Here is a 26,076-nt window from a genome sequence, read left to right on the forward strand (position 1 = left end):
GGAGAGAGGAAAAGGTCAGGGAGAAAGAGGGAGCCAGAGAAAGACGGAACAAGGAGGAGAAAAAAAGGGATGAAGCAGATCAAGGAATGAGAGCTCTGTGCTCCCTCTCTGGGCAAGAGTCTGCGAGTGTGTGTGTGTGTGTGTGCGGCAGCGCGAGCGCGTGCTCGTGCTCCTGGCAGTCTCAGACTAGGCATTAAAATTATTGGTGCCGCCAGCGTGCCGCGGCCCCCGCTGCAATGTGAGGGAGGTGAGCAGGGAGGGCAGGAGGGAGGGAGTCACCAAGTGCTAATCAGAACCATGTGTGTGTGTGTGGCCAGCGCTGCTCTGAACAGCTGTTCCCATGCTGGGGAACACACACACACACACACACACACACACACACACACACACACACACACACACACACACACACACACACACACACACACACACACACACACACACACACACACACACACACACACGCGCGCAGTGCATTTCAGGTACGATCATTTTACAATAATTACAAATCCATACTCACACAAACCCCCTTACAATATGTGAGTTGTACAGGATCAATCTGAAAACCGAATCTTTTCCGATTGTTTTATCCCTTTACTGGGAAGATGCAGCAACACTACAGTGTCCCTTCACACCAGTGGAACAACAGGAAGAGTCGGAGAGTCGAGAGGAAGCGGTGCCATTTATTCTATCAATGAAGGAAGGAAGCATAACACCCTCTCCCCCGACCATTATTTCACTTGACTGATGGATTCCGTCCATGGCAGAGGGTTGCATCATGTGTATCCTCAGATGTCCAGCGTAACAATGCTGAGCTGTGATGTCCCCTGGAGGACCGGGGTCTTTGAAGTGGGCAGGGAAGTGAAGGAATGTCCGGAATCTCCTCCGAATCTATCTGGTCAACACTCCCTCACGCACTCTCTTTTGTCTCACACTAACACCCGAGGGGGCGCTGGATGATTCACGCACAGAGCTGAAGACACTGGAAAGGTTTCAACACAGTGTGTTTTAAATAATTGACTGGATACGGCCAAATCCGTGCTGACGGAGGATCCGTGTCCTCTGGAGACGCGTCGCCAGCCCCGGGTGAAACCGAAAAAAAAGGGCTTGAGTGTGAGAAAAATCGAGACGTACACAAAGTGTGTGGAGACTGAGCAGAGCCACATTATCATTCACACACAAACACCAGATGGATTGAAAAGAAAGCAAGATGTCCAGCGCAGCCACAGAAAGAGAGGAGGGGAAGAGGATGAGTGATGTTATGAGTGAGCTGAGTGAATCCAGGCTCCATCTGCAAACAGATGTTCAGCGCAATATGTGGAGGCCGACCCCGTCATTATATACACAAGTTGTGAGCTCATTAATATGATATCGGTCATGTTTATCGGTTGAAGGCCACACAGTCCTCACCATTCCCCTGATGTCCACTGAGCCAGAGAGGAAAGTGTGGCCCTCACAGCGCCGGACTTTACTGGGCTTGGTGGAGGGGAAAAGGGGCCAGGGTCAATGGGATCACGCAGTCGGGATACACAGTGAAATTGGAGGATGCCCCGGGGTCAAAGGGCAAACCCCAGCAGAGAGATACAGTTACCAATTCTGGGCAGATTTATAATAAGTGTGATGAAGAGAGTGACAGAAACATGGTGTTGTACTGTCAGAATGTGCTCGCTGACATTTCTTTCTTCCTTGGCACATCATGCAACCACAGCTGGGATGAATGATGGGCTCAAAGTTCCTCCTTGTGATTCAAAATGGGCAGGAAAGCGAGACGACAAGTGACCCTTCCAGCACACAGGGTGCAGGTTCTGCCAGCCTCTAGCCCCACCCTCGCACCGAGCAAGGCCTTGTTTCCAAGCCTTGAAAACACAGCCAAGACAATGTGAAGAGGTTTATTTGTTTTCTCTGATCATCTGAAGTAGAAAATAATTGCAGTGGATTATGTAATTATATTATATCAGAGCTGCAGTGTCAGTGCCGCTGCAGTAGAGCCAGAAGTAGGCGGAGCTACTGGTTTGCAATCTTGCAATAGACAATGTACATTTCCATTTCTTCATTTTACAACAATACAACCAAACGCATCACATACATGACAAGGCCGACTTGTCAACTACTCATGAAGACAGTCTGTGACTAATCGAGCATCAAAATAGTTCTAATGTGAAATGCCAGAATGACAAATATGGCTACTGTTAGGCTCATATGGCACAACATTATATTCAGGAACACCACGGCTTAAATGAGAGCTGCTGCGCTTTCAGAAAAATAACCTCTTTTAAAGATGAACTCTCACATGATCAAACGTATTAAAAGGGATAAGATCAAAACAAACGGATGAGACATAACGTATCATGGAGGCGGAGATGAAGATGATGGGTTTTTTTGTTTTTCATGGAAAAAAATCCAGAAAGAAACGTCATAATCTGTTGCTTGCGGAACTCAAGTCGCGAATGACAAATGAAGAGACGGACCGTGTGAGGACGGCTGCAGAATGGAGAGAGATTTACTTCTCAAAAACTAGCGTTTCATTGTCACCAATTGATAATGTTTTTTGTTTGTTTGTTTTTTTGAGGGGTGGGAGTCTGTTGCAGCGTGTTTGGTTGGAACACAAACCTGCACTCACACGAGCCTTCAGGGATTCAGTTTGACCCTCCTTCGTCCATCATGGTCGCCTGCATGTTACTATCCAGCTGGCTTCCACTCTCATTGCCTGGGCACATTTATAGACTTGAAAGCTCACTATCATGGCATGAAAATGAATGATTAAAGATGCCAATTCCACAGGTCTGCAGCAAATAAAGCTGGCTGGTCCAGATTTGCACCAGTTTTATTAAAACTTTCATAACGGTTCGCAGGTTGACTCGACAATAGCCGCCACATAAAAACTGCTGACCTAAACGTAACACTCTAGAATTCCAGTAAAGCTCGGGTTAGATTTGAGACCCATTATATGTGTCTCATACATGCAACTGTCGTGTACAGTACCAACTATAAAACGCACTTCACTCCCAAAAGACAATAAAGAGTGGCAAGCGGCACAATTCACACCCTAAAAAATCCATCAAAGAAGGGCGTAAACACAACCAGGTTACAGCGGCTCATAAAGCAAATGCTCCCAGGAATAATTGTGTCCACACAGGCTGGCAGGAAAACAACTCTTCCTCTGTGGGGGGCCGGGGCGATGCTCCACAGAAGGGTGTTGGCAGCGTCGGAGAGGTGGGAGGAAAGAGGAAAAATGGGGGAGGAGGAAAAAAAAAACAGGTCCCACAGAGCTACCGTGCAGGCGCCAGCATAGACAGCAAGGGTGGAAGGGAAGGGGAGGGGAGGGGAGGGGGGGAGAGAGAGAGGGACCCTGGTGAAACTCTCAACAGATGCGTGAAGCCCTTGTCAGCATTCCTGCTAGGTAACGCAAGGTCAGGAGCAAGCAGGAAGACAATATGAGGACTATTTGGGCTCCCTGAGCGCCAGATGTGTTTTAATAAGACGGCTGCCCTCCGAGCTAATAAGGTCAGCCTCTGGCTCCAGCCAGACGAGCAAACAAGTAGACTCTTGGCAGGAATTCAGCTCCAGCTTGGCACGGCCTCCCTCCCTGCTTCCTGCTCCACTCTCTCTCTCGCTCTCTCTCACAAGATCCAGGGAGGCCGACTCTTGTTCAGTGTGTGTGTTTGTGTGTATGACTCACTTCGTCTCATACACCCGCCTTTTATTAGACACTTCCCTTTTTTCAGCGCGGGGAGAGGGAGGACTACTGCATGAAAGCTGGAGCCTCAGAGAACATCTGTGCAGGGGTTGTTCACGCACGCTTCTAACGCCTGCAGTGATGGTCCAGCAACTCACTGTAGTTCTTACCTGAGCAGCTCATGTTGTAATAGACAAGTTGAGAGAGAGAAAAAAAAATAAGAAATTTGGTTGTAAAAAATAAACCCTGGAATATTAAGTCTAAGTTCTCCAGAGAGGAAAATAAAGAAGCGGCGCCGGCGCCAGTGAGATCGGCGAGATGAGGCAGTGAATGAGGAGAATGGGGAGATTTGGAGTTAAGAAGCTGCGAGACAGAAGGTGGAAAAGACAAATAGGGCCGGATCAAAGGAGATCTTTGGCAGGTTTGAGGGAGGTTTACACAGGCCGCATAGATGATCAAGAGGTATGAAGAGAGAATCACATCCAAAGATTCTCCTCAGACTCGCTGTGGATCTTAAATATAGTCTCTGATGCTCATGAACTTGAACATGAACCACTGAGAAAACCATTTTAACAGTCAAATTTCACAAAGCGTTTTTAGTCATCATTTGCTTCAGAAGTGAGAACTAGTTTGTTTCCTCACTGCGTCCCATTTCTGACATGCATACATGTCTGAAGCCACATATGGACCTTATTTTGTTTCATTTTGTGCTGGTTTAAACAACAATCTATCTTTCTAACCTGATAATAATGAAGTACGACGATAAAATCCTTTTTTATTTTGAGGATTTTAAGACCCATAAACACCCGCTCTCTTGATGTACATGTCAGAGGAAAAGAGTCGGCTTCCAAAGGCAACTACTTCCTGCTTTAATATGAGCAGACACGAACATTTGGCGTAGCGTAATTTGAGATGACCTCCTCGGCGCGAGTTCACCGGGTCGTCAGGCCTTATCGTTCCGCAGTTAGCCCTGATCTACTCCAGACTGACCTCCACTACTTGCTGACTCACACACACCACCAAATGTGTCTGTGTTCCCACGGTTGCAGCAGGTCTCCGGTTTGATGTATAGCAGCTTGTAAAGCAAGCTGTCAGTCAGTTTTAACGGCCGATCACAGAGATCCAACAGGACCACAGCCCCGCATGCAGGATTTAGACCACTAACCGGCTCAGCAACACTCCATAAAACCCGCTTGCTCAGCGCACAATGACTCAGCCAAGTACAAGGAAACAACAGGCTTTGATCTGCGCTGGTCGATATCCACGGTCGGGACGCGCCGCCGCTCCAAACGTTCTCATATGTGTACGCACAAGCATGAAAGCTCACACTGTCGGCACGTCTCAGACAGTCGCACAACTGTACACAATCCTGAGCGGCTCCGACACCTGTGGGGCCGCGCGGTGTGGGAGCCGGTCCAAAGCCTGCTATCAGCCCGGCGCTGGAGACACATGTTCCGCATTGAGTGAGTGTCAAACAACGTCCAATCATTTGCAAGTCAGCGTCAGCCTGTCTGAAGCCCGGGGATGGAGAAAATGAGCTTCTCGCTGTTTAGTCTCAGGCTGCAGCTCGACCAGAGATCATTTCATCAAACAGCCCTCATCAGAGGACAAAGACTGCACCTTTCATCTGACGTCACTTTTGTGTCAAAATGTCATCATATTTGCATGACTACAAACGTTGCCTTCTTCAAGACCCTTTTTTTATCTCAACGTTGAGCCGAACCACCGAAGCATGTAATTCATCGAGGGAAGAACATCTGTGTAAGCAGAGAGAGAGAGAGTCGGAGAAAAATAATATTCATTAGTGGGATGCTAAACCGCCTGACCTCCCACTCACACTTCCTGTCTTTAACAGTGTTAATAGAAGAAATGGCTCGTGGAGTCTTCTGACACCTGGTTTTCAATAGACATATTTAAATGAGTTTTACACTAGGATGCACAGGAGAAAAACAGTCAGCAAAATAAAAAACATCATCATATGAGCTGCAGCCCAAACCAGCTGGACAACAGATTTGAAGTAGCTTTTCACGAACTTGCTTCAAGAAAATGTGTTGGCCAAATACAACTCAAAAGCTTGTCGTCAGTGCTTGAATATGTATTTGAATACTTGCTTTGATGACATGGTTCACAGGAATTCAGCATTAACATGCCGTGGGCCCCATTTACTGTACATAGATGACGTACAGTATATAAAGACCCTTCCGGTGTCTTTGGGTTGTTACTCCCCAGAGGCTACCGAGGATAGAGAACTGGGATATTCATGATAAAATGACATTCTCTGATCATAAAAGATGCATAAATCAGAGTCATGAGAAAAGCGGCAGGTGCCTTTCTCACAACAGTGTTGAGCTGAAAGACTATTGTGTTCATGGACGCAAACCATTTGTTGGTCACCGTCGGACAAGTTGGCTGAGCATCATGTGGATCTCTGAGAAACAATAAGCATGTTCACGAACAAATAAGTTGTCACTGTCAGGGGAAGAATGTGTGCAGACTTGGAAAACTTTTACATGATATAAAGATTAAAAAAAAAAACAGAGCAATGTCAGTGTCTTGAGGACGAATTAGGATCCTCTTTTTATGTCTCTTGTAATAAAGAGAATCAAATATTAGCCTCAATGGTGTGTGAATTATTGGTCGCTCATTCTTAAGAGTCAGTATATGATCCTCACCTTCATCACATTCCACACTAAATTGAACTTGAGTTAAAGTGTTGTGCTGCTGACGCTTTCCTCCACTGCGACTTCCAAGGCGTCACACACTGTAGCTCACCATGGTTTCTCCATCATCTGCCGTTGAACCCCTCCCTCACTGAATTGAATCCCATCCCACAGGTGCTCATACATTTTTATCCGCAGAATTTTATCATCATTATTTAATACCCAACATTCTATCTGCTTTTTTTTCCCATGAGCAGTCAGCAGTCACTCTCCTCCACCTGGACCTAATTCACCCTGAGGTCACCCCTTCTCAGGTCCTCTTTTATCACATGAACCACATTGGTTGCCTTCCTCCACTTCCTTCCCCTGTTATCTCCATCATTCTTCTCCAATTCACAAATGAAAGGCTAATATAACTTATTAATAACAAACCTTTCAGAGCAGAGAACAAAGTTTATGTCCAGACAAAGCAGAACTTTCTAAGAAACAAGTGTCTACACCTGCACATGAATGAATGTGACATGAATGAGAATCATCTAATGGAAAGCAGAAGTAAGCAGCTACATAAATTCTGTTTTCTTAAGTCATTTAAAGGTGAAGGAGCATGATGTGTACTGGAAAGTCAAGGAGCCCCAGATTTAGATCTGAGTGTCCAGGCTGGCTCGACGGGGAGCAGCATTTCTACAGTGTAATCGGAGGCTTTATAAGTTATCAATAAAATATTGAAGCCAATTCTCAGGTGGACCAAGTGAAGCTCACTCTGTGGTGATGCGCTGCTGTCTGTTACAGCCAGTCACAAGCCTCACTGTTGAGCTGTGAACCAGAGGCGTGAGAGAGAATTCTTGTTGATGCCAGCGAGGGGGGGGGACAGTCATGCAGGTGGGAGAATATGACTGATGAATTATGTTTTCCCAGTCGCCATGTGAGTGTATAGGTTTGGTTTTTGATATCAAAAGACCACTATTTCCCTTCTAGAGTTCCTGTCTGAAAGACATGAATGAAACCAATGAAGATTAGAGTATTGGATTCCCACACTGGAGAAGAGGGAGTTCAGTCCCATCTCACAATAAGATCTAAAATGATTTAAAAGGAGCTTTCACTCTTGTCGGCAGCTGACTAATCCAAACAATCTATGACTTACCTCTGAAATACTCATTTATGAGCATGTCTTTCTCAGTCAGTACCAATGAAAACCTGAGCATCTTCATCTATGTCACTGGGATCTGTGGAAGCTGTTCTAGCTTCTCATTCGCTCTCGCTCTTCTGTAAGTGAGAGTGTAAGAGCAGAGAGCAACTTGAGGCCACTGAGATCAGTTCCACTCACTTTAAATCTCCACACACATTACGCAATGTGAACAAAATAAAATGAAGAATGTTCTGTTCTTGTAAAATAAAAAATAATACAAAATGACGTACGTCTTCTTTACTAGCGTTGGTCATTAAAAATAACTTTTACATGGGGTCCCTTTTTGAACATTTCTAGCACATCATAGACAAAAATTTGACCCAGTGATGTTCCAGACTATTTACTAGAGCTGACTATCTGTGTGCACACATGGCACTTACCGATATGAACATGTGCCAATGAATGGAGTTTGTTTATTCTCTGTCTGGGGTTGTTGCTTTTTTATTTTCACTTTTTGTTTCTCTTTCCAACACCTATATACCGTATAAATGACTGATGTGGACCACAACTCTTGGTTGTTATCTCTTTGTTGTTTTTTTTAAATCATTGTAAAATTGCCCCATCATGACAGTACTTTGTCAAACTGGAATACTTGACGTACATTGAAGAGTTTATTCCGAATATCCGTCGGAACCCAACCTCAGAAACTAGTCGGGCACCTTGTCTAATGTTCTTTTTTTCCTCTCCACTCAAAGTGGATTACTTCAGTCATGCGAGCAAGGTATGAAGGCTAAATAAATAAAGGTATTACTGTGCCAGCAGGTGCCATAAAAATACTCTTTTGGAGACCGGGACCGGACATGGTAAAGTACTTTAATAAACGTATTATTGCTTCATAAAAAAGCACCTCTGCAACAGTTCAACCACGTTGAGTTAAAAAAAAAGAAACGGAAAATATTTGAAAGTCATCAACTTTAAAAACAACAAGATTTACGAACAATCGGAGCGTTTTACCACTCTGTGTCATGTGGTTGGGTTTAGTATCTCTCCAGCAGAAACCACCACAGTATCGAAACCCCCTCCTGAGGTGTGAGGTCATGTCTGCACCAGAGCTATCGCTGAAGCAAACACACTCACGCAAACAAGCAAGTGTGTATACATGAGACTGTGTGTGTGTGAGAAGCAGATGAGCGGAAAGAGAGGAATAAGAAAGTGGTAAATGGAGAATAGCGACAGTAAGTCTGCGAGAGAGTGTGTTGGACTAAAGGGGCTGTGAGGGGTTAGGGGAGGCAGCGAGGGAGAGGAGAGGGGGAGTGCTGTGGTTAGGCATCCAGAGTCAGTGAACATTTTTCTGGCAGGACCTCTCTATGCTTCTGGCCGCTCGCCCGGCTCTGAAGCAAACTTAAACAAACTCCTGTTGCAGCCATCTGCTGGGCCCGCGGGATAAATCACAGCGCCGCTTCGCTCTGTACGGCTCAGCCGCACCACGATCAGGTTACCGTGTTAGCGGCTCACACACGCACACACACACACACACACACACACAGAGCATGGTCTTTCTTCGGCATGCAGGCACACACACACACAGAGCTACGCGTCAGCCTGGAGCCAGTCCTGCCATGGGGCTCACACCACCAGGAGAGGCCGGCAACATGTGGCCCCGCTAATACCACAGGGAGAGATGAAGAGGGGAAGAGGGGAGGGGGGGGAGAACAAGCAAAGGAGAAGCAGCCGGTCGATTTAAGAGGATCGGACTGAAGACAGAGACCGAAAGAATGAAGACCTCTGACACCGAGCATGAGCCAAGATCTATTTTTACAGTTAAACATCTTGAACTCCATCACAGTCTTTCATTCCTCCAGGTTTTTGATCTCCTCATCAACTCTCTATAACCTTCCTTTTACTCTCTCTTCACCATGTCACCGCTCTGGTTAAGACATAAAGCGTCTCTGTGATGTTGCCAATGAATCTTGCTACCGCGCCACGTTATTGTCATGTGGCCTCATTAACGCTGCAGCGGGGTTAAATGTCAGTTCATGGGGAACCACTTCTTCTATCTGGCAACCAGCCTGAACCCTCCGCAGCCCTCTCACTTTTACACACTGCCGGAGTCAGTCAAATCCGCGGATGCACAGTCAGAGCAGGGCTGTGCTTGCCTCGCTGTTTGGAGACTTATGGTGCATCCAAACATTCTTCATTCGTCCCATTATTTGCAGGACTTTCCTGTGTAATGGAATCAGAAAATGATTTAGTGCCATACGCTGATGCTAGTGAAAGAGTTTCCGCTGTGGTGGGCAACTTAAGCACAGAATCAGAATCAAATTTATAGCCATGGTCAGTGGGGATCCCACCAACTAGGAAAGTGCTTTAGAAAATAAAATAAAATAAAATAAAATAAACAATCCAAGTGAAAGAAGATATTTTTAAATTTGAACTGTTGGAGTCACTCGCAGTCAGATATGTTGATGGTACATTTCTTTTGAGGGGTGCCCCAGGACTCGGACCCTCAGGGAGTCTGACAGGCCCCAAAACATCATTCGCTCCGTGACGATACAGTAACTGTAGTGTCATGTCAGACTGAGTCATGGTTTGTAACAAATTTCGCACAGATACATGTTGTCAAGATCCAGGTAGCTGGGTTTCAGATGAGCCAGATATTCAGGTACAATTGCAACTCTCCTGTCGCGTATGAGTTGGTTATAAACTGTCTATATGCCTGTGGCTGCCGGGCCACCTGACCAGTTACACTCCCTCTTGCATCTCGGTTGGACACCACCCACAAAGATGGGGACTTGGCAGTCAGTCTCTCACATGGGGAGCTATGAAAGTCATTGTAGTGATGCGCTTTATTGGGATTTAGAAGGCCCTGTCTTATGCCTCGCCACCAACCTGTCACTGATAAGTGACCAGACAGTGATGGGGGGATTATTTTATGACCTTCAACACCAGGCTTTTAGTTGGGATTTTGAAAGAGGACGTTCAAAGCCATTTTTTTAGAATGAGTCGTTTCCTTATTACAAGCAAAGTGTCTACAGTTTTGTTCATGTGGATGTGGATAACTGCGAGACACACCAGTTAACAAATATGGCGACCGACTATCAGACATTCAGGGCCTCCTGCTGAGAAAAAAACGGGCGTCCGTTTTTTCATGTTTTGTAGTTCAGGGCGTCAAGAGGACATCCTCCTAGCTAAAAGCCTGTCCTGCACCCAGCAGGTTCCCAGCTGGCAGGTGAACTCCACAAAGTCTCCAGTGACTTCTTCAGTCAAGGTTTAAACCAGAGGAGTCAGAGTGGAGAGCAGAGGAGTGAGAACATAACCTTGAGGGGAGTCCAGGAGTCAGCGTTTATCCAGCTTGATGCGCCGCTTCCTGTCCGTTGGAAAGTCTATACTTCACTCTGGACAAAAGGGGCTTATCAGCTGAGGTGTTAAGGTTTTTTTTTTTTTTTTTTTTTAATCATCTATTCCGGAATGTACAGAAGAAGATGAAGGCAGAATATATGGACTCCGGATTGGAGTGGTTCTCACGTTCCGCCAGTGTGGCAACGGAAAGTCTTGAACCCCATTTACCCTTCATAGTGTTTGTTATCGTCGAGGACATGACTTCTAATTGATGGGTGTGACAACAAGCATTTATAGTTAGCAGATGCAGGATCTGTCTCAGTATAATTCTGACTCATAGCAGCGACATGCTAGTGTGTGGGGAGACGGTGACCAGTGGAAACTATTCACAAAGTCTTAGTAACTCTAGACTATATTTATGTGTTTGCCTGAGCTCATGCATGTCCACTTGATCTCTATAGATTTATAAACCACCTGGCACACTCACGGCCCCGTAACCTTTTCTGCTGGACATCAGAATATTAGCGACCGTGTCCGCGCAGATCAGAAGATCATGTGAGCGAACTGTATCATGTGAAATCTGTATTCCCCTCCCGTCGGCAGCTTCATGGGAGGCTCATTCCAAGACGCTCTTTCTGTCATACCAGCTGTCCTGGAGCTGGCAAGTCAAGCTGTCGGAGACCAGGTGGCTGGACTTCATGAGGGGGCTGCGGGGTCAGCGCCAAGAGGAGATACTAATGGAGTGAAGGAAGTAATCCAAGACGGGAAGGGGAAAGTCTCCCTCAGCCAAAAGGTCTGCGCTGATCACTGCTAATGCTAATCATCATCTCTCTTCTGGTTGGCCGACCGAGGGAGCGCAAAGCGATCCAGCAGCTGGTTGGCTGGAGCCAGTGCGCCGAGTCTAGTGTGACCCAATATATTTAGTCCACTATGTGGGGCTATTTGGAGCCCAACACCTTCACTTGTCCTTATAGCTGCCGGCACCCGACTGCACCAGCCTCGAAATGCTGGTGGAACTGAAGCATCCATTGATATGAGATTATCACCAGACGGACACTGCGCAGCTCTACCTAAAAACAATTACAATACAGGAAAAACAGGGGCCATACTAATGTAAAACTACTGGCACAGAAGTACATTGCAATACATTGACATAACTTTCACTTTAAATATATAGTACAGGCCAAAAGATTGGACCTTCTCATTCAATGCGTCTTCTTTATTTTCATGACTATTTACATTGCAGATTCTCACTGAAGGCTTCGAAGTTCAGTTGCTTTCAGTGTGCTACTGAATGAAAAGCAAGTTTTTTTGCAATTAAGTTTGTCAGTCACTAAATTTACACTTCAAACTCAACTCCAGTAGCGCAATAATATAGTAGATAAAAAACAAAAATGATTATTATTATTGTTAATAATAATACTGATAAAAACAAATAAATAATAATAAACAAAAAAGGGAAATATGTTTTCTTTCAATAGTGTAGACTTACTATACTTTCAATTTTGAGTATTATGATAGATTTTTTTAAATGAATGTTATATTTGTTCTTAACGTATCGCAATGTGTATCATATCATGAGGCCAAAACCCTGTTAAATACGGGTCAGCAGCAAAATAAATTCAGAAAGAAAATCCCCACCGTGTGTGAGTGGCTCCATCACCTCGCACACTTAATAAATGGGCCCATGTGCAGGCGGAAATCATAAGTTACAAGGTAAATACCTGCAAAATGGCCCAACAGCTACCGTGCTGCCCCATATAGTAGCTGAACACACTCACACACTCACAGCTGTGGCAAGATCCAGCTGCAGTTGCCAGCTCCAGAGCAAACACCTGTCAAAGCTCTCCGCCACCTGGCTGACACGCGTGCACAAAACACACGCTCGCTCGCAGCTGCTAAGCATGGAGATGTTGATCGAAGCATGTAGCATTTGAGTCTGCGGCAGCTGGCGGAGAAAACTCAGCGTATAGTTTCACTACAGTTGTACTCAAAGCTGCTTCCCTGCTGTAACGTCCACACGGCAGAGAGTCTCAGGAGCCCAGAGCCACGGCAATAAAGGGTCATTTCACATGTCGCTCTACTTCTTCATACTCACCAGAGGATGGAAATGTATTCATATTCAAATTACTGTGTGCTCCAGACTTCAATGACAAAAATTATCGTGAGAACTGTTTGCCATTAAAGATCACTTAAAAGGTGTCAGATATGGTGTGATGAAGTTTGTCCGAAAAAGAAGTATGAATGTACTTTGCTAGTCAGTTTTTCTCCCCCAGTACCATCTCCGTAGTGTACTTCTGTGCCGTAAATTGTAAACCTGACTTAAGCACAAACCTGCTTCTTTGGAAGCTAGAAGCTAGTTGGAGGGAAACAATGCAGAGAACCTTGGTGATATCTGCACAAATCATCAACCGATCCCCCTCATTATCCACAATACATTTTCACACAGCAGTATTCGAACCTGCTGGGAATATCACATTCACAGCCACTTGGCAAACTGACGTTTGGATTTTTCTCAACCGTAATCGTTGAAATCTCTCCAGAATCCACTGAGGAAATTGCTACGTCCACGGTTTTACAGTCCAGTCACACACACAACAGTTCAACAGTAAAAACCCGTGGGTTTGTTGGTGGACAGAGACGTGAATGAAATGTGGGACATCCGTACAACAGGAGTTCCCTGTGTACGCTGGAAAGTTTTCCTTGTCTCATAAGAAACGCGCTCAGAAACTGCATAACTCCGCCAAGCTGCTTCACTTCACGCCCAACACTATCTCCCATTGACAAAGTGTCCTTCCTTTAAAATCACTCCCAAAATTGAATCATTGGTTCCTTGTCCAATGTCATCCAATCCGTAACGTCCATTTTGTACACAGACAAACAAACCAAATTGTTGAAAACATAACCTCCTTGGCAGAGGTTGTGAGTTCAAAGAACAAATTACCACAACTGCAGCTCCAAATATTGTAAGTTGTGTATGAGTCTCCACAACAATTTCACCTTCATAACAAGGGTCAAAGTCGTAGAGGAAGAAAAAAGAAAACATTCTTTTGCTTGTTTGAAGTAATAATTGAACACGACTGAATTGTGGCGAGTGGACAGTTTTACCGCTTTAATAAATGGTTGTCAGCCAGTTCAGACCAAACTTAACTCGCCACCATCTGTACTTGGACTCTGACTTCACTAAGAGAACTTTTGAAAACGGCGTCGGCAGATGAGTGAGAGACAGGGAAATGTAGGATTAGTTAAATGTCGGCGTGATCATTTAGTGATCTTTAAATCAGAAAAAAAAACGGTGTTGGGGAGATGCAAACACATTATTTGCCAGTCAGATCTTTTATAAACGTCCAGTCCTTTCCAGCACGGATCATCAAACGCAGAGTTAAATGTCGATCCCCGCGGGAAGCGATCACTTCATTCCGATAACACCAGGAATGTGGGGATTGACGTGAGCAGGAAGGGAGTGATTAAGGTTCAGTGTCTGCATGGAAACCCACCTTTCGCCAGCTTTGATATTAAGCCCTCAAAAACCCCAGGATTGCCCGTGAAACGCGAGGCTTTCTGTCAGGCTGCGCCAAGGAGAGTGAAATGTAGCAGCAAGAACATCACGCTAACTTGACTCTAGCAGGGTTTGCAGCAGCTCGTCGTAACTTGTGGAAGGCTTCGAGACGTTTTTTAAGCGAATTGGACACCTTCTTTTTGCTGTTTAAAAACACCCAACCTTTAAGTGTCTTATTGGACATCTATGAAGCCATCTTTCTCAAAAGGATTTTAAAAGGTTTTTTTCTGCTCACTTAGTTAAGACACAGAGTTTTAAACAGTTCCCACCAAGACCAAGTTCTAACCTAGAAAACAGTCCCTTATTTTTACCTGGAGAAACTTAGTATCTATCACGACCAAACTGTTCGGAGTCTCTCCTTGTCTTGGGAATTGAATGAGTCGCGATATCTTAAATATCATCCGAGAATGACACGATGACAAGTTTCTCTGAAGGTCCATGAAGCAGGACCAGAAGGAAAGATGACACTCCCAATCTCCGGGTGATGAATCTCCCTGGAATGATAAGATTCATTACTGACGTGACGCTCACAAGAAGAAGAGAATAAAATTAGCAACCATGCTAACAGTTGCTAACGTGGCACTTCTCGCGAGTACTGACCTGAGGGAAGGTTGAAGACAATTCTACGCATGTAGAGCTCAGCATTGTTGCGAGTGACTATATAGTTTTAAATTCACTGCAGACATCGACAAAGACCGAGGCCGTTACACACACTTCTCGGTTGTTTTTCTTCACGTCTGAATAGCGCTGCGTTGCTGCACATCAGCCAGTCTGATCTTAGTCAGAGCTGAACGGCTACATCCAGCTACTACCTGCATTGTTCAGGTCGTGTAATCTGACTAAGAGGAATTCAAATTCTCTCTCAGACTAAGTTGTTCAGATGCATTTTAAAAGTCCGAACTTAGCCGGAGTAACGCAATAAATCTGGGCCGTTATGGAACTATGCTCATCGTGCGCTGCTTACTCAAGGTGGGTCGAGGGGGCAGCAACCTAGTTTAAAGAGGCTTTTCCTGTGTGAACCATTCCAGCGACCAATCGAAAAGGTCACAAATGTTCTCATAATGTTACATGGAACCTACAGCCTTTGTCCAACTGACAGTACATTTGAAGTAAAAACTTTCAGTCTTTACCCCTTGTTTTCATTGTTTCATGAGTATCAGGCCTTGTCTATCAATACCCAATTAATCTTTCTTGGCTACGCAGTCAGAGTTCCTTGCTTTTATTTCAAGATCAAGATCTGAGCTTTCACTGTTAACGTAAAAGAAAAAGTCAAAATTCAACCGAACAAAATCATTACATTCCAAAACAAACGTGTCTAAACACACATCCAAAAACAATATCTGACCCTTCTTCAATGACTTGCTCTCTGATCCCTGCAAAGGACATCATTCTGAATGAACTGTTTTTCAATTTCGATTTTTTCGGAACAGCCCAAAAAGCAGGGAAGAACCATGGCTTGAACACTTCAGTCTCCACTAAATGAAACTGAATTTTCACAGGGAGAGAGCAAACCTCCAAACAAAAATAAACACGGTGGGAAAACAGTAGAATGTCTCCATGAGAAAAGCAACTAAATAATGGAGCAGATTGAAAGTGAAGAGACTGAAGCAGACTAGATAATATTCCAAGAACAGAATTCCAGCAACTGTTCCAGACATAAAACCGATACAGGTGTTTGTCCTCTGAAAGGCCTTTAACATAACTGAGCGTTAAATCTTTCTAACATAAACACTGTCCACGTCTGGTTTAGAGTCACCAGCGAGGCAGACGCCTGATTTAGTTGGTCATTTTATAATTATATGTTAGATGACAGCTGTTTTCGCTAAGTGCAAAGGGTTAACATGTCAAGAGGCGGCGATGAACACGGTGACTGGTTGTCTATAATTAGACAACTGTTAGGAGACAAGAAAATAGGAAAAATTTTGTGAAGTATGAGTGTTGATTTTGAGAGTATTTTAATATAGTACAGTGATCTGAAGAGGTCAAGAAAGATCCAATAATGGTGGTCAATTTTTGCCGTTGGTTTTTCACAGGCGACTCGACTTGTGTAGTTCAAGCCGACGCCGCCGTACATATTTGTGACCTGCCGTCATATTTAAGGTCATGGAAGCCAAGTCCGGAAATAAAAAAAAAAAAGTCTCAAAAGTGTGTTATGAGCCTCCTCGGGGCTCACGCAGGGCTGAAGTGAACCAGATGGTTCAGCACAAACCCCTGTGATGACAGACCCTCTCAAGCAGAACAGCAACCAGCAGGGGACAAAGCACCTGTTCCCTGCAGCCCCGGCCCGCCCCCCCTTCCCCAGCAGAGCCACATATATAAACACAGACACTTTCACAACACGGAGGTCACGAACTCACTCCGGCCAAAACCGGACACGACACCTGCAGCCGACACTTCTTTCATCCCACACGCTTGCACCCCGACACCTTCCACAATTACACCCTGTATCCTCACATGTGATCTCATCCGCTCATGTGACCACTCAGAGCAGCAGATTTGGCCGGCGCAAACGGCGGTTAAGATGCTGCTGCTTAATGGGGGTGTCAGCTGTTTGATTCCGACATGTGTTGCATGTTGCTCCCTATTTAGACTGTCAAAACACCATCCCTGAAGGAGTGAAGTGGACGGCGCTGCACAGCTGGGCTGTGTTGTCGATGGCATCCGCAGATGTTTTTCATGTGACGGTCAGTGGCCTGTTGCATGACATAACCGGTCAAACGGCCTGTCTCTCTCAGCGCTTTATTCTCCTGCCCTCTGAGGACCCCGCCTCTTTTCAAACTGTAACTGATCATTCAGAGTTCAGCTGTGTTGGGGAGTCGGCGATAAAACGCCGAAAACACAAGAGAAATGTCTGATGAAGTGTTGCTGAAGCCGAAACAGCAAGACCACCCATCTTGACCAAGAACAGACCAACAACATTAATATGCAGGATAGTTTCAAAGAGGAGTGAAATGAGTACGGACAGTGTCCTTCATCGCTTCTTTAAGTCGATCGCACATGTTGGCGACTTTCCACCGGCTGGAAGTGTCTTGTCTAGTTTCTGTTCTTACTGTTTAATGCTACAACGCAAATATTTCTGTGAAGTCAAACAGGCTCTGTCACTTTCATTTTGTAGCCGACTGTGAAACAACAAGGAAAACCTTTAAGATTTAGTGCAAACAAAGGTTTGATGTTGGCTCTGTTTAGCTTTGTGATGCAGACAGAGTTCTCCTTCAGGTCAGACAAGAAACTCTCCCATCATTCAGCAATGACGCCGTGAGGTAAAGTTCGAGCTGCGTCAGGTTTGTAAGCAACTTGTAGCGGTGCTTTTTCTCCGCTCCGACAGTGTCGGGGAAGACGGTGCACCGTTTCTTCTGTGACAGAGCATCAGCATAGCTCTGTAAACGCTGGGATGGGACGGAGACGATCAATACAATCTCATCCACACCTGCTCGACAGGGAGCGGTCCCATGTACCACTGGTGACAACAACAAATTGCACAACGCATGACAACAGTGGAAGTCTTCCAGCCAAATTCCTGACTGAACACGGACAGTTTCAAAATATTCAAATGCATGTTAATCCTTTAGGCTCTCTCTGTAATCCTGTGTGACACCTCTGCCTTGAAGGCTTGCTCGCTCCTATTCCCCAAATCTCTTCTTTTACCCTCAGTGATCTGAAAAAGAGCTGCGCTAAATGGCTCTCAGACACATTGTTGGAGTTCCAGTGAGTCGTACATCAACCTCACCATTCGTCCTTCTATTTTCTTCAACTTGTTCCCAGTTCACTTCGGTAACAGAGGCTGGAGCCAACATGTGTCATCATGTAAACTGTTTTTTTTTTATCTCGAGGATGACTTTTATATGTATACTTTTATATTTTATATGACTTTTATATATACCAAATAACCACTATCTTTAAGAAAGCAGTTTATAATGTAGGTAAGATAACTGAATCTCATCCGCACATGTTAAAAAAGACATCCATCTCTGCTCTCTCAGAAGACTGATGGTTTGTAACAGATTACTTGGTCTTGGCTGCGAACACCTCAATGTGGTTATCATTCTCCCTGCAAAGTATTGAATTCATCTCCCAGCATGAGACAAGCACATTATGAATATAAATCATCCGCTTCACTTGTTCTTCTCCTCTGCGCTCAACTGCATCTGACCAACTCGACATGATGGACACCAATTTCATGTCAGTGATACACCAACAGACACCCGATCAAAGGTTTACACACTTGTAATGCTGATAAATCTAAAGTGGTTGTTAACCATCGGTCTGAGGCCCAGGGTTGGGCCGCGAGCGCCTGCTTGAGGGCCACTAAGAGTTTTTTGTTTTACAAAAAAACTCTTACACCGCTGCGGGACACGTATGGTGGCAGTAGTGTGTCACTGAATTGACTTGACAGCTGCAAATCTGTGATACTTAACAACTATGGAGAAGTTCATGGAAAAAAAAATGATAAAGAAAGGGATGTTGTCACTCCAACAGTAAAAACTGTTCATGAAAGCATCAGTTGAAGCAGTTTTAAAAATTAATTCGAACATTTTATGGCAATACTTTCAATTACAGTTAACTTATTGGAGTATAAATTAAATATATTATTTTTATTTTATGATATTTAGACATTTTATGATATTTATTTTATTCAGAATTTCATTCAGTTTTTCAAATTTCAGTTGTCATCTTGTATCTCAGTAAATTAGATGAACATGACTTGCACCTGGTTCTGATGCTGGTTGGACTTTTTGATGACAAATAAATATCTTTGCAATGATCATATGGTTTCATGTCATTTCACAAGGTTTTGGTGTGTTGGCGTGTTTGGTGTGTTTGGTTGTTGATCACAAATGAAATCAAGAGTGATGAATCAGTTCTATTGAATGGGCCCCGGGCCCATTTATTCTAAGAAAGGTGGGCCCCCAAGATCAAAAAGGTGAAGAACCCTTGCTCTGAAGTAGTCAGAGACTGCAACCTTCATTCATTACTTGAAAGTACCTCATGCAGAAGAGAAGAAGAGTCATAGCAGATGAAGAGTCATGACACAACTAGAGGTGCCATTTCTTTGGCCGAAAGCGATAGTTTTTTTCTTAAATCACATGCAAAAGTCACTTTCAGGACACAGTGCACAGCGAATCGAAAACACAACTTTTAAAGCAGATAAATTACAAACAACAAAAAAGGTGCTTAATTTAAAATACATATTCTTTATTCCCTTTTCAATGAATAAGGAACCGATGTGTCCCTCAATGTAGACTTCACTTGCTAAACACAGGGATGTTGCTTTATACTGTAAGCCAGGGTTTGGGAATCTTTTTGACTGGTAGAGCCGAGAAACCCTCCTATTTTTAAATGTAATTCCATCAGAGCAATGTCTATAGCATCTTATCGAAATGAATTAATAATTCATTATTTTAAAAAATGGCTTACATTTGTCATCTGATCATTGATCATGAATGCCCATAACGGCGCCGATATATCGGCCAGTCGATCGATCGGTGCAGCCCTAAACATAACCAATAGGCAGTTCTGAGACAGAGACCTAAATGTCTGTAAACAACTGATAAACAAAACCAGATAGAAGAGCATCACTTGGTCTTCATTGACCTCTGAACAACCTCTGTTTCAGATCTAAGTTCATCTACCTTATCAGGCCAGGCTTGGGGTTTGGGTTAGGGCTCTAAAATCTGTTGGGAGGCAGAACTGTTGTTTCAATGTGACGTCCCAGCCGTCACCAGTGACTGACTCTGTTGTTCAGTGGAAGCCGCGCTCGTTCCAACGTCTTTTGTTGAGTTGTTTTCGTCCCACAGACCAACTTGACAACTTTTTCAATCGCAGCAGACTGTTTCAGCCACTCACATCATTTCCTACACTGTGAGTTGAGCTCCCTCAGGTGCATTTTCACGGCTCCTTCTGTGCAGTCGCAGGAAAAATCCAGGCCAAAATTTACCTCTATGAGCGGAATGAAGTTCAGGGCCAAAACCTGGGTCCTTCAATCTCACATCTCAGAACGGATGTTGATCAACAGCAGAATCCGTAGTGTGAACGCTCCCTTCGGGGGGGGTCAGCAAAAAAGGTGCTCACAAAAAGGAAAGCAAAAGCTCAAAGACTACAGGTGAAGAGATGTGGCAGACTCACAAGTGGGAGTCTGGCCTCAGCAGAGGGCGGAAATAAAGCATCCCAGACATGACTTGGGAGGAGACATGACACTCACCTTTAGACAGATTCAACGCAACAGTCATCCCAGCAGGATTAAAGGGAGATGAAGACGTAAAAAACGTTAATTCCAAGCTATTCTCTTGGTTCAAATAGCTATAGAGAGAAAAGGTCGTGTCTAAACAGCTCCCGATCATTCGTTCTCAGAAGCCCAAGTTTGAATCGAACTTCAAAGCGCCTGCTTGATTTACTTACTCATTCTTTTTGCACACTCAGCATTAACAACAGTCATCTTGGGTTTATCATATAAACAAACAGCAACACTCCACAATTATTGTACCAGACAACACCGCTCCAACACCCGCGAGTCAGGAGATGATTTACTTTGCAAAGATAATGATACAGTTGGCTAAATGCTCTGTCCTTAAACACAACTTTCCTTGGACAAAACTCTTGAGGAATCCAAACAAACTGTGCTGCACATGGTGAGACATACTCAGTCATGCTTACTCAAATAAACAGCGGCGAACTGGAGGCTGGCCTGGCCTTGAGAAGACAACAGTTTCCCTCCCTCACTCACTCATGAACGCTAGTTTGAAAACAAGATCTGACGCAAACCTCAGCAGACACATCACTCCGATGACTGTGATGGAACTGTTGGATCAGCTCTTACCTTTCTCTGCTGAGATGAGTCCTTGTGATGTTCTTTTCTCTCCAGGTCCGATGAAACAAATCGTGTGGGATTGTCCTGCTGCATGTTCTGTCCCACCTGCACCATGGCTTTACATTCCATACATGAACCGATGACCAGCTTCCGTCCATCATCCACCATGAGCGTGCGCGAGCTGCGAGGGGCGTAGAGGAAGACGGGTAACCGGGCCACAGTGACTGAGCACAGCCGACCCAGCCTGCGCTGCTCCTGCCTGCAGAAGAAGCACGCAAACCCCTCGCAGTTGTACTGCCTGGCCCATGGGGAACTCGGCAGCTGGGGGTTGGAGCTGAGCGAGCCCGCTGCAGAAGGTGCTGAGGAGATGACGCCTCTGCTTTGATGCTGCGCCCACTGAGAGAGCAGGTCGTGATAACAGAGCGTGCAGGCCGACACCAAGCCAGTCGCATCAACTGGCTTAGCACCGGGAGCAGGTGGGTGGATTGTCAGAAAGGGGAAGAAGGGCTCCCTCTCCCCGCAGCGGCCTGGTGGATTGACATGAAGCTGACACTCTCCTCCAGCACTAAGGTCAGCTCCACACAAGTAGCACACGGACGTGGACCCACCAGGCCGCGAGGAGACACCTGCCTGGGAGTGGCCTTGCCGGGACCCCTCCAGGGCGGTCACGGCGTGGTACCTGATCAGAAAGGAGCTAATAGAAGTGATCAGATCTTCGCTGAGGCAGAGGCGATACGCACTCCAGATCTCCTCAAGGATCGAATGGCACTTGCTGCAGCAGTGTACGCGTCCGTTCTTCAAGCCCTGGGCCTGAGGTGGGCAAGGTAGCATGTTGATGAAGGGAAAGTACATGGCACCGCGCGACTTGCCGACCCCAGCCTCGGCATATGCCACCTTGACGTCTCCAGCACAGTCCTGGCCACAGAGGAAACAGGCTTCGTGGTCATTGACAGGCACGCGCTGCATCTGCTCCGGAGGTTTCCCCTCCTGTGACGGACGTAACGCCGCAGGAGACTGGTTCAGGGGGACCACATACAGACGCTGGAGAACTGGCACGTCCGCGAGCTGGAAGCTCTGCCACTGCTGCAGCAGAGAGGTGTGACAGCTGCCACACACCAGGGTGGTACCTGCCGGGCTGATGGGCATGGCGCCGGGGGGAGGGGAGTGAAGCCACAGGAAGGGGAAGAAGGGCTCCCCCTGCGCTCTTTCTTGCTTCTGAACACTGACTTTATAGCCTCCGTCATGTCTGAGGCTGGATCCGCAGATGAAGCAGACGCAACTCTCAGCGCTGGAGTTGAGACGCTGCTGAGTGACAGATGATGGATCTACACCAGTGCTGTTCACCTCCTCTTCATCAGAGTGGGTTTCCCTCTGACGGCTGGCTGAGGATGACAACGCAGGGTTGGGGTGGCGCTCGCCCTCTCTGTGGAAAGGTGGCGCCTGCCTGGAGGAGCCACAGCTGACTGGACCCTCCTCCGCCCACCGCCTGTTGCGCACCGTAACTCCATTGTCCCGCGCAGGTGCGTCAGCGAGGGGACTGTCATCACATCCCTGGAGGACTCGCTCCTGGTTCTTCGCCAGAGGTTCCGATGTTTGACAGACGTTATTCATCAGTTTAGCACCACGTTTGTCCGCCTTCGGCGACCCCTGAGTTCCATAGACGCCCCCCGGGTAGCGGATGGCCCCCTGGGAGTCTGGGCTGTTTTTAACACTGATGACATTGTTTTTCCGGCTACTGTCTCTCTTCCCAGGCGCTTTCACACACTTCCCCACCACATCCATCTCGGGCTCTGACATGTTGTCCGAGTAGGAGGAGGAATCCGACTCGGCGCCTCCGTCGATTCGGATCCTTCTCTCCAGGTCATAGGAGATGTTCCACTCCTGCGGGACCCGGCGGGAGTCGCACTGGTGCGGCCGTTTGAGCCAGTACATGCGCTTCTCCACGGGCGTCCTGCTCCTCTCGAAGCAGTTCCACTGCTCGGTGAGGAAGCAGTGGCACACGGCGCACACCAGCGCGTGGCCGTCGGCGCTCACCTCGCTCGCCCCCGGCGCTGCCTCTTGGTTCTGTAAAAACGGGAAGAAGGGGAACCTCTCTCTCTGATAAGTGACCTGTAATCGCAGCTCCTTCCCCGCTGTCACCCCGCTCCCGCAGATGAAACAGTGAACCAGCCCCGCCAGTCCGTTGCGGTCGCTCCGGGAAGTTTGGCCGGGCAGGGGGCTCTGCTCGCCGGCCACAGCCGCTGCCATGAGTCGGTGCTTCCGCGACAGAAGGTCCTTGTCACACGCGGAATTCATGGTCGCAGAACACGCGAGCGCGGACTACATGCCTTGACGGGTGTCGTCACGGATCCCCAGGTGCGTTTAATTCACAAGTCCCAGCAAAAGTCCGCTGAAAAGGCGCAGAAAGCGGCTCCGGTTCTCCACTTCCAGGCTGCGAGCCGTCCGCATGTTCACGGTGGGAGTCCACGGTGGGACACAGAAACCCGGGAACTTGCCTCACAAAGTTTGACTGCGAACTCTCCGACTGTACGCAGCGCCATCCCCGGAGTGGACCACGCTTCCGACACCCCCAAGGCAACCCCCTCCCCCCGAGACCCCCCTTCCCTGGTCTGTGCTGGGGCCAGTAGCTGCCCATGTATCTCAGGAGAAATCCCTGCTAACTGCAGTGTGGTGCCGTTATTTCACGTTATTTTATATATATATATATATATATATATATATATATATATATGGTGTTTTGCCATCAAAAATATTGATACCATGTCCTGCAGTGGCCAGTACCTGAAGCAAATCATGTCTTTTGAGTCTTTGGTTGATGTTAGAAATGTAATCTTAATTGTCTAGACATTAAGGACTATTTCTCTCTGGGGATGAATCAACCTGTCCAGGGTGCAATGACCCCAACAGCCAGGCAGTTAGATGAGGACTTCGACATCATACAGTGGCAGTTCACCGACTAGAATAAATAATAATAATAACAAAACTCAATTAATTGACAGTTTCAATATGTCAGTTTTCAACATTGTCTGCATTAAAGTCAACAAATGACAGGCCAAATCATCACTTTATCTTTTCTCCACCTCTGTTTATGGCTCTTCTCTGTCACTTTAAGGAGAGAAATAAAATTAGAGTTTTGACCTCTCATTGTGACCCACATTCAAAGGCCTAGCGTTGGAGGGTTAATCGCTTGGTACCAACTTTGTGCCACTCACACAAAGGCTGATTGATGTCGGGTCCATTGTTTTGAGAGGAGCTCAAGTCTACGATAAATCCACACTTGGACAAGCATGGCCTGCTTTGTTGCTAAAAGAACTGTACGTTTCACATCGTGCTTGCAGTATGTTCTGTACACACATTTATGAAATATCTTGCTGCTGAAACACATGAGCTGTTCATTAGTAATTGTGATTCCTAATCACCATGGTAACTGGGGAAAAAACTCCTCTGGCAAGCTGAAGTGGGAGGTGTTTCATCAACTCGTTGATACGCATTTACAAAGACTACTAAAGTTGTACTCCTGGACAGGCAGACAGACAGACAGATAGAAAGTTAAATGGATGGACAGATAGATGGATCGATAGATAGATAGATAGACTGACAGACAGACAGACAGACAGACAGATAGATAGATAGACAGACAGACAGAAGACAGATAGATAGATAGACAGACAGACAGACAGACAGATAGATAGATAGATAGATAGACAGACAGAAGACAGATAGATTGACAGACAGACAGATAGATAGATGATAGATAGATAGATAGATAGATAGATAGATAGATAGATAGATAGATAGATAGATAGATAGATAGATAGATAGATAGATAGATAGATAGATAGATAGATAGATAGATGGATAGATAGATAGATAGATAGATAGATAGATAGATTGACAGACAGACAGATAGATGATAGGAGATAGATAGACAGACAGACAGATAGATAGATTGACAGACAGACAGACAGGTAGATAGATTGACAGACAGACAGATAGATAGATTGACAGACAGACAGACAGGTAGATAGATTGACAGACAGACAGATAGCTGATAGATAGATAGATCGACAGACAGATAGATGATAGATAGATAGACAGAGAGACAGACAGATAGATGATAGATAGATAGACAGACTGACAGACAGATAGATTGACAGACAGACTGATAGATGATAGATAGACAGACAGACAGACAGACAGAGAGACAGATAGATGACAGACAGACAGACAGACAGACAGACAGGTAGATAGATTGACAGACAGACTGACAGACAGATAGATAGATAGATTTACTAAGTTACATCAGTAAAAGTAAATATGATATGGAATGTGACCAGCGTTCAGGCAACTCAGGTGTAGCTCACTCACTGTACGTCGAAATGAGTTTTACTGCCCTCCAGTGGCAAAAATTGCAATAAACATCAAGTCACATATTCATAACGGTACTAAAACATTGTAATTTGACAAAAAAAAATCTGCGCATCACACACATGTGATTGAAAAATCCGTTAAATGTCAAAATTAGAAAAGAGAAAGCACGTTTCTAACAATGGCTCTATTGTTGCACCTTCGCCTGGTTGTCCTGTTGTGTAGGTCTGAAATAGCAGTTTGCTTTGTTCTGAGTCTCAGTCTGCGTCCAGTCGGCAGGAAATGAGGCTATATTGGTGTATGATCGTAAGACGGTGACACACAGAAGTAAATCAAGACGGTGTCATTCAGTTTCCAGAGGGCAGAGCTGCTGGACCGGCAACAGTTTGAACACTTCTGAAACATTCTTGGTGAATAAAGCGATATAAGGTGCTGAAAACCTGACTGAAAGGGTGGATGGGGAGGGAGAGCGCTGTCCTCCGGCTCTCTGTCTCATGGTTTATTTATTCATGTATTTCTGTGGGATCTCTTTCTGAGGTCAGA

General features: G+C 45.7%; 1 protein-coding gene across 2 annotated transcripts in view; it reads right to left on the reverse strand.

Annotated features, from left to right (window-relative positions):
• gse1b (Gse1 coiled-coil protein b) overlaps positions 1–23,686 on the reverse strand; it is a 160,972-nt gene extending 137,286 nt beyond the window's left edge. For both annotated transcript variants that reach the window (XM_053866779.1, XM_053866777.1), the window contains exon 1: positions 21,175–23,686. In XM_053866779.1, the coding sequence (XP_053722754.1) occupies positions 21,175–23,460 (2,286 nt within the window). In that variant the 5' untranslated portion in view covers positions 23,461–23,686. The remainder of the gene's footprint in view (positions 1–21,174) is intronic.
• Between the last annotated feature and the right edge of the window lie 2,390 nt (positions 23,687–26,076).

The sequence above is a fragment of the Synchiropus splendidus genome, chromosome 5, assembly GCF_027744825.2.
Source record: "Synchiropus splendidus isolate RoL2022-P1 chromosome 5, RoL_Sspl_1.0, whole genome shotgun sequence".
NCBI lineage: Eukaryota > Metazoa > Chordata > Actinopteri > Syngnathiformes > Callionymidae > Synchiropus > Synchiropus splendidus.